The sequence below is a fragment of the Colias philodice genome, chromosome 12 (assembly GCF_061535455.1).
Source record: "Colias philodice isolate Cphi_HAF_F1 chromosome 12, ilColPhil1 Martin Lab GWU primary, whole genome shotgun sequence".
NCBI lineage: Eukaryota > Metazoa > Arthropoda > Insecta > Lepidoptera > Pieridae > Colias > Colias philodice.
This window is the reverse complement of record NC_143097.1, coordinates 3,375,233-3,389,188: the sequence shown is the minus strand read 5'-3', so window position 1 is coordinate 3,389,188 and position 13,956 is coordinate 3,375,233. Positions and strand designations below refer to the sequence as shown.

The 13,956-nt window shown below is 31.7% G+C and overlaps 2 protein-coding genes across 6 annotated transcripts in view; both read right to left on the bottom strand.

The window, feature by feature from the left end:
• LOC149483860 (uncharacterized) overlaps nucleotides 1-13,956 on the bottom strand; it is a 167,890-nt gene that overhangs the window by 117,194 nt on the left and 36,740 nt on the right. The window contains exon 1 of one of the 5 annotated variants that reach the window (XM_089701320.1): nucleotides 9,328-9,576. The exons of the other annotated variants lie outside the window; for them this stretch is intronic. Within the exon in view, the coding sequence (XP_089557446.1) occupies nucleotides 9,328-9,400 (73 nt within the window). The 5' untranslated portion in view covers nucleotides 9,401-9,576. Of the gene's footprint in view, nucleotides 1-9,327; nucleotides 9,577-13,956 lie in introns of those variants that run through there. 5 annotated transcript variants of the gene reach the window in all.
• Nucleotides 5,107-13,956, bottom strand: part of iPLA2-VIA (calcium-independent phospholipase A2 VIA) — a 217,244-nt gene continuing 208,394 nt past the window's right edge. Inside the window, exon 16 of the mRNA XM_089701329.1 lies at nucleotides 5,107-5,117. The gene's annotated coding sequence lies outside the window, so the exon portion shown is untranslated. The remainder of the gene's footprint in view (nucleotides 5,118-13,956) is intronic.

The following is a 13,956-nucleotide window of genomic DNA, read 5'->3' as shown; positions in this document are numbered from 1 at the left end:
TTTTACATTTATTATTATCGCGTATTCAGTAAAGATCTATGACTCCCGAAAGACCTAGAACTTCGTACCAGTTCAGAACTTAAATAAATAACGTATCGCACTAACAACTTTCATGGTGCAAATGAATGCCGAACATACCCGCTTAAATTGGGTCAAGCTTGTACCGGGACAGTTATCATACAGTCACAGGAGACACGACGGTAGTGATTATATGAATTTACAGTACATTTGTTAGCAATTAATGAGGTATTTCAATAAAATCACAGCACAATAGCAAAGCAAACAAACAGTAAATTACACCAGCTGATAGAATTACTAAATCTAGGCCCAAACCTAAATATCCTTAATCATTGTAGCATTCGAGATTATCAGATACAATATCTCAATACAAACAACTTCCTGACATAATTGCAACATGAAATAATTTACCCCGGTGCATGCTAACGGCCCGGTGGGGTCGTTGACCGGCGAAGGCCGTAGCGATGGCGTGTGACGTCACCGCCCTATGGAAAATTGAACCATGACATTCGGCAGTATTTTCATAACAATGCCTCCGTAGAATAGGACCGGCGTTCGAGTGAACTTTAAGGTTGTTATTATAACCTATTGTTATTGTTAGCATTGTGAATATTCCATTTTACCTCAAGGTGTAGGCGCTCTACTATTACCACGTCCTTGTAATTTGGTATTCAGTATAAATAGAATAAAACATTTTACTAAAATATCAGTGTTCAAATTGAACTTTGACTTAACCTTTTTTATCAGGTATTAATAAAGTTTATGAAGATCAAGATGCCTTTATTACATTCCCTATTCCCATGTTAGGATAATTTTCTCAAAAATAAATACCTACGAAGTTCTCTTCCAACATACATCTTTAATACACCTAATGCAAGGTTAGTTTGAAACAAAGACAATAAACCAAGAAGACGTAGCAAGCGCGACGCTATCAACAATTTTATGACGTCTCTTATAATTTCTTTGTTCGTGGTCGCTTCGAGACTTATCTCCTAAGACCGTGGAGTCGCATCGATTCGCAATATTCAGCGCAAATGCATCCATGTTTTACTATATTGGAAATGAAATACACTTAGATAAATCCCAACATCCACTCGAATGCGACTGCCATTCAAAACTGGATTTTTAGCGATTCGTTCGGCTAATAGCTGTGATTGATCCTCACCTTGGACTGATAGTTCACGCTTGTTTTGATTTGACTTGTTGACGAAAGACAAGGTTTCGAATCCCACCTCGTGATCGATTTTTTTCTATTCTTTAAAGTTTCTCACATAACTGTTTGTTAAATGCCTTTTTCAAAAAAATTGTATTATAGCTTTACCTTTTGTTGGTACTACGCACACAATACCGCAAGCTAATAATCCAGTAATTAAACGTACACAAGGAAACATCCGACATTGAAAATCAGTCTCTGTTGAAACATTTATCAACGTATTATAATATTAACACATTTAATTTTAAATTGAATTTCTATGTGCCTATATTTGAATTGATAATCCAAGCAATGGTTGATGCAATATAATTGGTATTTATATAGTATTGAGCAATGAAATGGTACTAAATACTAATAGTAAAACTCGAAATAGCTGGTTGATACGTCTGCAGTTAAGATATTCCAAGTATTCAATATTGTTGTAACTTCTTGTTAAACAAGACTGAGATAAGGTTGCATTTCTCAATGTAATCTTTGTAATAAACTAATTGTGATCTCGAATATTAAAATATTACATTTTCTACTCCAAAAAATAACTTACTTATCAAAATCGAAATCGGAGCATTCGCGGCAGACCGATAGTTTTAACTTTTACAGCCGTACAAATAAAAACTTGCTTATTCAAACCTTATGCAATGCATAGATATGATAAGAATAAATAAAGAATAAGGATGTCATAATTTCTTACAAATAAATTTGGAATAACGTCGATGTATCTATGCTCACGCTATGCAATAGGCGCGAAGCGGCAACGTCGCAATTCATTCACAAAATTATGAAAAACATTGAAATTGTCTACGGTTAAACCTTGGTGCTGTCATTTTGACGCTCGTTTGACTTCGTCGAATTTGTTGTGAAGTTTCATCATACGATGTTCTGTTTATTTATTTTTTAAATATTTATTTGAAATAATTTAAATATGTATATCATTAAATATGCAAGCAAATGAAAGAGAACCCTATCCAATATCCGGAGATCAGAAGATAAACCCACCTTGAGATAGAGAGTTGCCAAATAACTGGTACTCAAAACATACAACTCCAAGCTTAGAAGATTTATATTTTCAACGAAAGTTTATATTATTGTGATAAGTTTAGAAATAAGTGTTTTATGTATGTATGGTTTGGCGCATGTCGTAAATAAATAAATCATTATAAATATCAAAAGGGTTTTTCATAATTTCGTATATTTTGACATTTCATACTAAATTTTCCATTTCAATAGGTACGTAATGAAATTATTAATTTGCTCAACTTTTTCTACTTCTCGTATTACTCTCATTGCTATTATCTCAAATTTAGATTGAAAATAGGTTCTAAAACTTGTAAAACACAGCACAATGTACTAAAAAATACGTTATAACACAGTTATGTCAGACTTATACTAGGGTGGTAGCCGGAATAAGGACGAAATAGCATTAGTATGAATACTTATTACGAAGTTATACTAGGTTTGATTTATTACGTGTTTATTTGTATGATTTTTCCTTATTCTTAGTTTATTCTTTTCATAAAATGTTATAACTCGTTTATTTGTACGGCTGTTAAAGTTTAAACCTTAAGATTATTTATTACTAGAAATTAAATTAACTTATCTTTTTATAAAGTATTCAATCCATGTTCGTTCTGCATCTTCATAAAATTAACACTTAAAATCTATCGCATAGTTTTAATATATCAAACTATACAAAAGAATTTTCGTCTAGACTGATCATATATAAATTCACGAAGACGTATCAGTCTGCAATCAATTTACTTGAGAATCATATTACAGCTTGCTGCTGCTTTTGCTCGCTGTATTTACATTTCACTATTCTAAAGGTTAAGTTATTTAGAATCGCATATACCTATTAAATACACACACAATATATTCTCGAAAAATACCTATTTTATCTTAATATGATAAAATATCATATTATAACTATAATAATATGTACCTACTTAAAACAATTATGCTGGATTCAACCTGGATAAAAACTATGCTACGTTAATCGTGTTTTTACCAAATTCTATTGTTTGTTTATCAAGCTTGCCGTGGTTATCAATTAAAGAGAGAATTGGTAAGACAAATCTTTCTATAAGTATATTAAATTTAAATACATATTCATACATTATGTATTAAAATTCAACAATAAAAAGTCAACCCAACTAAATAAATTGACCCAGACATATCGAATGATACCTAATCATACTAATATATCTAACTTCCAGCTTCAAAGATTTATTCAATACATTTTCTAGAAAGTTCACAGCGTAATATGGCTCTGAAGAAAATTATTAAAAGGAACTCAATGGTAAAATGTAGTTGAAGGCAGACATAGTTACGGCAGTACTTTCAAATCTTAATAACTTTGCGACTGCTTAAAATATTAACTCAATTTATAAGATTCAAATAGAAGTTAATCTACCCAACAAATTTATACTAATATGTATCACAAAGCTTGATTGATTATTTGAACCCAATTATGCCGAGAACTTTTGGGTACAAATAAAAAAAATATTTATATGGTTGGATAATTACTTAGAAGCCCATATAATCTTCCTCTACAAATGGACTACCATTTATTGAGGTAGATTATTGGCTTACACTTCACGAATCTATAGGAGGAAAGCATCAAAAATTTTGCATATTACGCGGAAAAAACAGTTCTATCGTATACCAATTTCACCTAGTATATCGTATCAGATAGTAATAAAGGCACCGAGGCTGAAGGTATTTTTCTACTTCCCCGAGTCATCTAAATATGTGATAAAATAAATATGAAGGAATAAATGATACAATATGAAACTTTAAAGTTTACACAAGATAAAGCTCACTCACACAACAGAAAATATCTAGCATTTGAACCGCCGTTATTTTTTTTTTATAAGTCAACTAAGCAAGCGAAATTCTATTTTAGAAATAATTATATACAAATTATTACAGAATAATTTGCCAACTAATTACCTGAACATTCTTTATATTGGCGAATAAAATAGACAAAGACATATTTACTTATCGTAATAAAATCTCATGTTAACTAATACCAAATTAGTAGTAAGATACTACATACTACTAATTAAAACCAGCTAAGAAGTAGGTAATTGATATTAGTTCCTATATTAAGTCGTAGCAATATTATAGCGTGTAGGCGAATAACCTAAAGCTAAAAGAAAGCGCTATTGTTGGATTTCCAAAAAATAAAACAGATATCAAAAAACAACAATATAAAAGGAAAATGGCTAAAAGCGCGGTTTCAGCCAGATCATCACACCTGTCGAGTTCATCGAACTCCCCAGCTGCTGTTGAAATCATTAACTTTTATTAGACGAAGGATAAAATAGAAATTTAATATGCATGCTTTCAAACAATTAAGCGATACCTACTGTCTTGGGATCTTAAAATTCTTTCATTAGAAAATTTAAGCATTGTAAATGGAAACCCAAATTTAATACAGAAAAGAGTAAAAGCGTTGCGTAGGTGAAGACATTTACAGTAATTAGTTATTGTTATTATTTCAAACAAATTGTCCAAAACTGTGTAGGATTTTAATCTATATAAAAATAAATATATTTTAATATGAAAACACGACAAAGTTTTTATAGCTGTACCTACAGCTGACACTGTATGCACTTGGAAAAGCTTTTGTTAAAGTTTGACTAAGTTATTTACAGTTAGTTTGACTGGCTTAAGTCGAAACTTTGTGATGTTTGTTTTATAAACACGTTTTAAAAAATTAAAAATTCAATTTTCCCAAAAATTTATAACGTGGAACTAAACTACAGTTAAAATATCAAGCCTTTTCTTGAAATTCATCTTTTTATATTCAGTCAATTTAAAAATGCTGAAGATCTTAATTCAAATTGAAGAATGTTGTAAATAAACAAACATTAGGCAAGAATAACTCCTATCTGCTATTTTGTTTATAATAAAATAATTAATTTATCATGTATAGGTACGTCTATATTCCTACCTACCTCCCTATACCTATCATGAAAAATAAATAAAACATATTCATATAAAACACGTGCATGTCGCAATAAGAAGATAAGACCATCAAGACGCTTAGCGAATGCGGTCCTCAGGAACGGGACAGTAAAAGCAAATAGCCCGTAAACCTTAGGGAAACACTCCACTTAAGACACACTAACGTCACACGACGGTGTTGAGCTGATTTTAGTCCTGATAAATGTATACGTAGTTCATAATAATATGACGAGATGTAATCTGTGTAGAAGACGTTGAAAGGAGTAGAATATTTTCCATAAAGATGATATTAAATGTACTAGATATAAGTACAAATGAGTAGAAATGTTTATATCACAATCACAACTTTAGTTATTTATTAGTCAAACATAAAATCAATATTAGGAAGTCCGTCGATCCGATAATTTGGATACAATGTTTGTGAGTGACTCGTTTCAAAACAATTTAATCCAGAATATTTGTTCAATACATGATGGATCAGTTACAAAATTAATTCCAAAGTGATCACCAACTAATTGATTACCTTTGAAATACTGAAGGGGAGAATCTAATTACCTATCCAGCGCACTTGAAAAACTATACAACCAATACACACAACAAAGCCACATTCAGAACCATCGCTCCACACTCAAACATACGAAAGAACGTTTAAAATATGCAATTTTCACCGTCTCACGCCGCTCCAGGGAACCGGGTCACCTACATCGCGAGGACTGTTGAGATGGTAAACGTCACTGAGCGCAGCCTTTACCTGGACTCGTTTAGCGTTCGGTGCATAGTTAACGCGAATATATAGACGTCATTGTTTACCTATGTTTAGTACTTCTTTGAAGCGTGAGACATAATATAAAATTGAGCACAAGAAAAGCTACGACATCGAAGGAGGGCGACGGAAAAGCTCCTTTATAACAGATCGTGATATGCATATTATTATCAAATTATAATTCTTGAAATTTTATTCCTAAAAAAGGCGGATAAAGTATCGTTGCTACTTATAAAATTGGTAATAAGTGATGTTCTCTATTTTAGCTGAGATTGTAGCTTTGTTATAGATCTCACCAAACCTTTGGACATCGAGATAGAAAGCAAAACAAACTTCGCTATCACATTGTAAGAATAGAATATATTATTATTATCTCGATACACAATTAACAAATTTGTAAAGACGCAAGACATTCACAGAACAGCCAAAACGGATATGACTTCATTATTCTAATAAGACATCAAACGTATGGCAGCTTCATAAATCAGCCATTCGCCACTTCCATGTAATGAGAACCTTCTAGAAGACGACCGGCCTTTCAGTTATACATAAATATTAGGAATTCAACGAAAACTGTAAGTAATCCCGCAATTGAAATAAGGCGAAACTTTTCAAGACCCTTTTGAAATTTACGAGAAGGCCTGTAGGACTAAAAGGTCCTTAATATGAAGAACATTAAATTTCGATATCCAACATACATAAATAATTTGGAAAATCCAAAAGTGCACGCCTCATAATTTTTTTTAATAAATATTTATTAATTATTATTTTTGTTTATTTAATAACAATTAAACCACATCGAATCAGACCCTGAAAAATGAAAGGGTTCTATTCCTGAGCATACTCAAGCGTAAGAGAAAAAAAAAGACTCGATTAGTAGAGTATTTCGGTCGCTATCGTGTTAACAAGAAAAAGGATCCGCACATACAGACACACGGACGTCCAAGACAGAACTTTTTTAAACTGATTTTTAACTAGTTTAAATAACAAAAATGACATCAAAAATATCATGAACGTTAAAAATAGTGTTTTTTCTTAATATGTGTGTGTATGTATTATCTTACAAGTGCAATGTATGATACATAAAGACATTTTAAGTTTGAAAAATCAGATGTTTTGCGCGAAGTGACAGTAGTACCCACCTCAACGCTTCGCTTATGAGGCGTGCAATAGAACGAAGGATCGAAACGAAATGAACCATACATTCACAATTTGCATAACAAGTGTGCTAGAACAAAACACAATCAATTTTCAACACTACGAGATTGGTGTTTGTTTAAAATTAAATTCTAACAAGCAATTTCAGCGCTGATGAAACGAAACACTAATTATAGAAGCAATCTATACGATACGATACATCAAGCCATATCAATTTACGTGACATATTTGAATATAGCTCATAGGGAGTTTAATATCTATTTTAATGTAACGCGGTCGCGACCCGGTTATAACCATCTGGATGGTATAAACAATGAATGCATAAAAATGTACGTTAAAAAGAGGGTATTTAAATGCAGACCAGGATTAAAATATTAACGAGAGATCTAAGAATATGTAAGATCCTTAGTTCACTATCGAATTTTGACTCGTATTTCTACGATGTACTTCTATTATGAAACAATAATAACAGCTGTAAAATAAATACAACTTGTTAGCGTTATAAAGAAATGACTCGTTATATCATCTTGCTTTGAAAGGCAAAACACAAAGGAGACTCGCCTTTCGTTGGTACCAACTGCATTTTAATATAATCCTTGAGAAAATATTTTTCGTAGAATTATTATCATATAAAAATGAAATGAAATCCAACGAAATGAAAATCATCAACATAATGGAAAATTCTAGCATATCTTCAATATTAATTATGAATTAAAACCTATGAAATATAAAATATTTTTCTGTATGATTTAGTGTTGTTATTCCTTATGAATATTTTTACCCCTAAAGCATTTATGCATGCATGCTCACAACTACCTACATAAATCAAAACGATCGCATCAGGTGGCCCATCTACCCTACCTACAGGAAAAAAACGCTCCTAAAACTAATCTAAAACGCGTTTCTCTTAAGCCTCTCTAACTTCCTCTGACCACAATAATGAACAATGTCACAAAGTAATTACAACTTCCCAGTCACCAAGTTGAAACCTTAGGCCTACATATTTCAGTGACCTCGAAAACTTACGAGTTTCAGGTTCGACCACGTGAAAATTAACTTGACACATTTCCCGGGTAAAACATCGTTAGGAATTCTTGCGGCAACTTGCGCAAAGTCTGAGTGAATTCGATATTTATAAGTTTTTACTAGGTACTTACATAGTATGGAAGTAGGAACCTTATGAACTCATTAGTTTATGCAAGCAGTGAAATTGATACTTTCAAGTTTAGACATTTGGTTATATTTCTTAAACACTTGTAATCATTACTACTACTTTCAGATTCGATAAAATGTGGCATATCCATCAATCATACCACAGCTTAAAAGGCCCTCAATTCGCCGGAATTGCGTGGAAAATATCATAGAATATAATTTACATATATATTTCTATTACTTTTTTCTCTCATATTATACTGTTATTTTGTTATTTTAGTAAAGTTTTGTTTACGATAAGACAACGCGTCTAAATATAAAACATGAATGTTATCGAATAGCAATTAATAGATTACTGTTCTAAAATAGTATGTCACGATGAGCATAAAGTCATTCACAAATTAGATTATTACAAAGTTTAAATAATTAAATATGCAATGCTTAAATAAATTTTTAGACTGAATTTACACCCATTGCCATATAAGTATATACGTATTATATATTTTTCTATTTTTACATGGCACGAAAACAATTTATCATTATTTTTATCATCCTTCATAGAGATTAAAACAAAGTAGGCATTTAAATCTATTGATGAGAACGATTTAAAGTCTACAGCTATCATACAAATGTTATTAAAAGTATAATCAAAACATGAAATGTATTACATTTTGTAACAATACACTTAGGAATTGTTTTGCGTCAACCCTCCATCACAAGAATAACGAACTACAATAACAGTAAATATGAGTGCTGATATTTTCTTTGATATTGCTGTTTCTAGATGTATCATGAATATAAAACGACCGTCGACCTTACTGATTTTTCATACATTAAATTAAAATTTAGAATCTCAAACTTAAATGTCTGTAAACCTAACACTCGAAGACAACACATTGCATTAATTTTTATTTTTCTATGCAAATATCTGAATATAATTTATATTAAAGATTTATATACAAATCTATCAATTCTATCAATAATCATTAATTAATCATTAAAACAAAAATGATATATGTAGAAGCTGTGTTGAACGAAACACAAAAAAGCAACTCACCGATACGATAATAACACCGGCATATTAGCACCAAAAACACGATCCACGACACCACAATCGGACAGTCTTGCATTTTCACCGCACATTAGTAAACACACAGATATAAAAACTGTAGCAAAACTTTAAGGAAAATCTGCGACAACAGCTATCCAAAGCAAAGCAAAGCGTGCCTTTGTTTTCCTCGCACTGTACGTATGTGGGTAGACGCAGGTCGATGTCATCCGCTGACACCCAAGATATGCGTGTGCCCGCCGTTTGGCACATGCGCGGGAGTTGCGATCCAAACACTATAGTCGTGCAATTAGCGACTCCCGGAAAATGCGATAAATAATCACAAAGTGTGAAAATGTCGAGTATATTTTTTAACTCGCGATTGAATTTTTTCCATCATTTTGAGTATTTTAGATGGATATTTACATCGTAAACGTCAATAGATACGCGATGTTTAGCTATCTCGATACGATCATCTAATCGACTAATCAACGCGCGCAGCGGACTCGCATCGTTGACTGACGCGCACGCCTCTAAAGTCTAAACTACGAACATGTGGACGGGCCGCACAATGCTTTCGTAAATGATAACTAAAATAAAACCACCTCCCAAGGAGGAGGACAAAAACCGATTAAATTCCCTCTCGATCGACAATTATAGTGACGGCGAGATAGCAGTGTCGATGAACCGCTAAGTAAATAAAATTGTTGTGAATCGCATCCCGCGGCCATTCATCGCGATGGCGGATGTGGAATTTGTAAACAAAACCACGGTATTTCAAATTAATTGCACTTAAATCTGTTTGTAATAACATTCCGGAATCGAATACCGTATAATACATAAACTGAAATAAAATACAAGAAAAGAATCTATTTTCAAAACTTAATATAGTTCTTTAGACATAAAAGTTATAAAAAGCTGAACGCGCATTACTTTTACAAAAAGCATGATCAGTGAAGCAGATACACCATAATCGATATTACAAATTACAATAGAGGCGAAACAATACAGCAGTCACGAATTTCAAACTTTTTGTTGCCTTTGTTTCAATACAAATGAACTTTAATGTACTGTAAAAAGCGGGCATTCGGATCGTATGTTACCTTCGCTATGGCCAGGAACGAATGATGATTCATAGCTGGCTTCATTCTCTTTTTGTTCTATTTTGCATACCAACTACTAAATCTTTCTTCACGAATATGCTCATACGTACAATAATTTTTTAAATATTTTAAGTAAGTAAACCTCATTGGCTTTGAAAATTTAAAATAGTAAAAGTTATTTAGCGATGTAATGTGTAACGTAAATGATGCACGCTTATGTTTTGTTCATAAATCCTGCAAAACCTGCAAACAGCTCAAATTTTGTAAATATCGCATAGACACTGTATGTAACTACCACGAAGTAGATCGCGTAATTAGTGCGGTGTACTCAAAGCGCTATTTATTTAAAGACAAGCTCAAGCAATTAAACTAAATCTCCAACAATTAAACGAGCCAAGAACGAAAGAGTAATCTGCTAACCGCTGAAACGGGCACGAAAAGATCCCCTTTGATGTACGCCGAGAACGCCTTTGAGATCGCTCTAGTAAAGCAGTGGTAGAAATACTTTAAGATTTCACTGTTGTGTGTAAGCTAAATTTATTAAATGTTTAATTTAATGCGAATGTTTGAAAAATAGAAAAAATGGTCTTAACTATAACGAATGAAAGGCACCAACTTCGCATTTGCTGTTGGTTTTCTTCAGGTTATTTAAATAGGTTAAGATTAAACTTATTAGTCAACATAATTGTTGAAAATTTATTTCCATTGCTAACAATTCTATTGTACACATTTTAGCCCCTTTTTGGCGAAATGATATTACATTTTTATACCTTGTACATAAAAGTAGCAGTACAGTAAAATCACTGTGATTTTGAGCTGTGAAAAGTCACAGATAAAATAACCGTGATTGCCATTTGCCACTAAAACGGGTGCATTACCCCCAGTTCACACTCGACAGCGTGTGAATGTATTTCGTTCTATGAGTTTATTCCTAACATTTAGGTGGCGGAGTGGTCGTGTATGAATAAGTAAACAGTTTTGCAAAAATAAGTTTGCCGCAAAACTTTATTTATGCAAATAAAGTTTTGCTGCGAACTTATTTTTGCAAAACTGTTTACTCTATGCATTTCATGTTATGAGATGAACATACAAATGAAACGTAAACCATGTCTGGAGCTATAGTTAAAACTTAAAAGTATTGTATATCACGTATAGGTAATCTGCTTATTGAATTATTGTCCGGATGTGTTTAACGGAAAAAAACAATTTAAAAAGTAATACAAAGGCTTTGAAAATACTAGAAAACTAAGAGGGTCATTTCTTACAAAACTTCGATTTGACAAGAATAAAATAACTAGGGGCCCTAGTCTGTACAAATTAGTCGGTAATTACCGATAACTAATTTATAGTCCCGTCTTCAGCAATGAAAATGATGTCGCTTAATACCTCTCCCCAATTTGATGAAAGTATACAATGGATACATATTTGTTTATAATTTTTATTCTTCACAAAACTTTCCGTTATGCGTCAAAATATTTATATAATAATAGCCTTGTAGCAATGCATTTTTATCTAAATTAATAACATCATTATTTCAATTCCGTAGATATATGAAAAATAAATAAAATATAGATTTCATGGATTTGGAAAATCATTTCTTTGCAACACATTCGAATATTGTCAAAACAAATTATTCTTTGACATTGTCAATCGTTATGATACCGACGTTTGATCTCGACAAGATCTCGAAGGCCCTTCTCCCATTACGCTACCGGTATCCTACACGTCCGCGACTAGTTTAATTGGTCGCTTTTGCGTCGCGTTTCGCGCGTATCTCTTCGGTAGAAAGATAAAAAATTCTTATCATCATGTTTTAGTTCTCGTGCGGCTATAAAAACTACAATTTATGTTTCTTTCAATATATGGATGAATCCTGCAGTACCTACTTCCTACTTTTACGTCGTCACTGGAATCGCTCGACATAGCGTCCGTCTACAAAAACGAGGCACAATAATGATGAATTTAGTCATTTTTCAGTCGCATAATATGTGAGCGAGGTAGCGAGCAAATATCTAACTAGTATTCTACTCGAGTATCGTATTCTAGAAGTATCGTAATGGGAGAAGGGCCTTACGGTTTGTGTGGATTTGTAGATACGGTTGATAATGTCGGAAAAATTATAGATTATTATAATTTTATAATAAAAAAGATATTTCAAACTTCCGATGCTACATGATTTAACGCAATATTGTTTTCTCTTATTTAAAGTTATTGCAATTAAAATAAAATAAACAAATAATGTTTTATTTTTAAGATGGTTTCAAAATTTTATTGAAAATGTTAAGAAGCCTCTTATATTATATTAAATAAATATTAAAATATGTAGTGTACTGCTGTCTGCATTTATTCAGCCTAAATTATTGCATTCATATTCGATTAATTTCTTTCTGAACTTCTAGGATAATAAAATTATACAGATGAATACAAATAAAAAACGATCGAATTAAGAAAAAAATTTATTAGAAAAATTTAATTTAACAGTTTATAATAGCGTAGTTGAAAATTTGGCTCAAAACCATCATCTCTCATCAACATAATTCTAGTAACTTGTTCATCTGTAAATTATAAAATTTATAGATTAATATTTATATTTAACACATAAATAATTACCCGTGAACCGCTAAATCAATTGCATATATTCATCCTTTGCTTATTAACTGTAATAAAATATACAATGATGCACATAATATAATATATGTAATAATACAAGCTAAAAATACAAGTGATACAAATTATCCGTTCCGTCCTTAGTTTTAGTTTCGTCCGTTTCTATAATGTCTTAAAGATTTCTCGAAAGGCTTCGAATTGAGCAGAATTATCTTGTAGAGCTTTTAGTGTCTTTTGATTTGAATTTTATTGCACTTCACAAATAACAAAAAAATCCAAAAGTGCACGCCTCATAATTTTTTTTTAATAAATATTTATTAATTATTATTTTTGTTTATTTAATAACAATTAAACCACATCGAATCAGACCCTGAAAAATGAAAGGGTTCTATTCCTGAGCATACTCAAGCGTAAGAGAAAAAAAAAGACTCGATTAGTAAAGTATTTCGGTCGCTATCGTGTTAACAAGAAAAAGGATCAGCACATACAGACACACGGACGTCCAAGACAGAACTTTTTTAAACTGTTTTTTAACTAGTTTAAATAACAAAAATGACATCAAAAATATCATGAACGTTAAAAATAGTGTTTTTTCTTAATATGTGTGTGTATGTATTATCTTACAAGTGCAATGTATGATACATAAAGACATTTTAAGTTTGAAAAATCAGATGTTTTGCGCGAAGTGACAGTAGTACCCACCTCAACGCTTCGCTTATGAGGCGTGCAATATTAGTAATCTAAAACTAATAGCTTTAACTATATAAAAACATAACGCAGATTGATGTTTTCTTAGGATATATTTTGTTATCCCATAGATTTATAGGATTTTTAAGAACATAATTAAAAATTATCCTCTTGAAAACACAAAATTTATATTTATTTTGATAGAAATATTATTTTGATTGATTGATGTCAAATGTCAAAA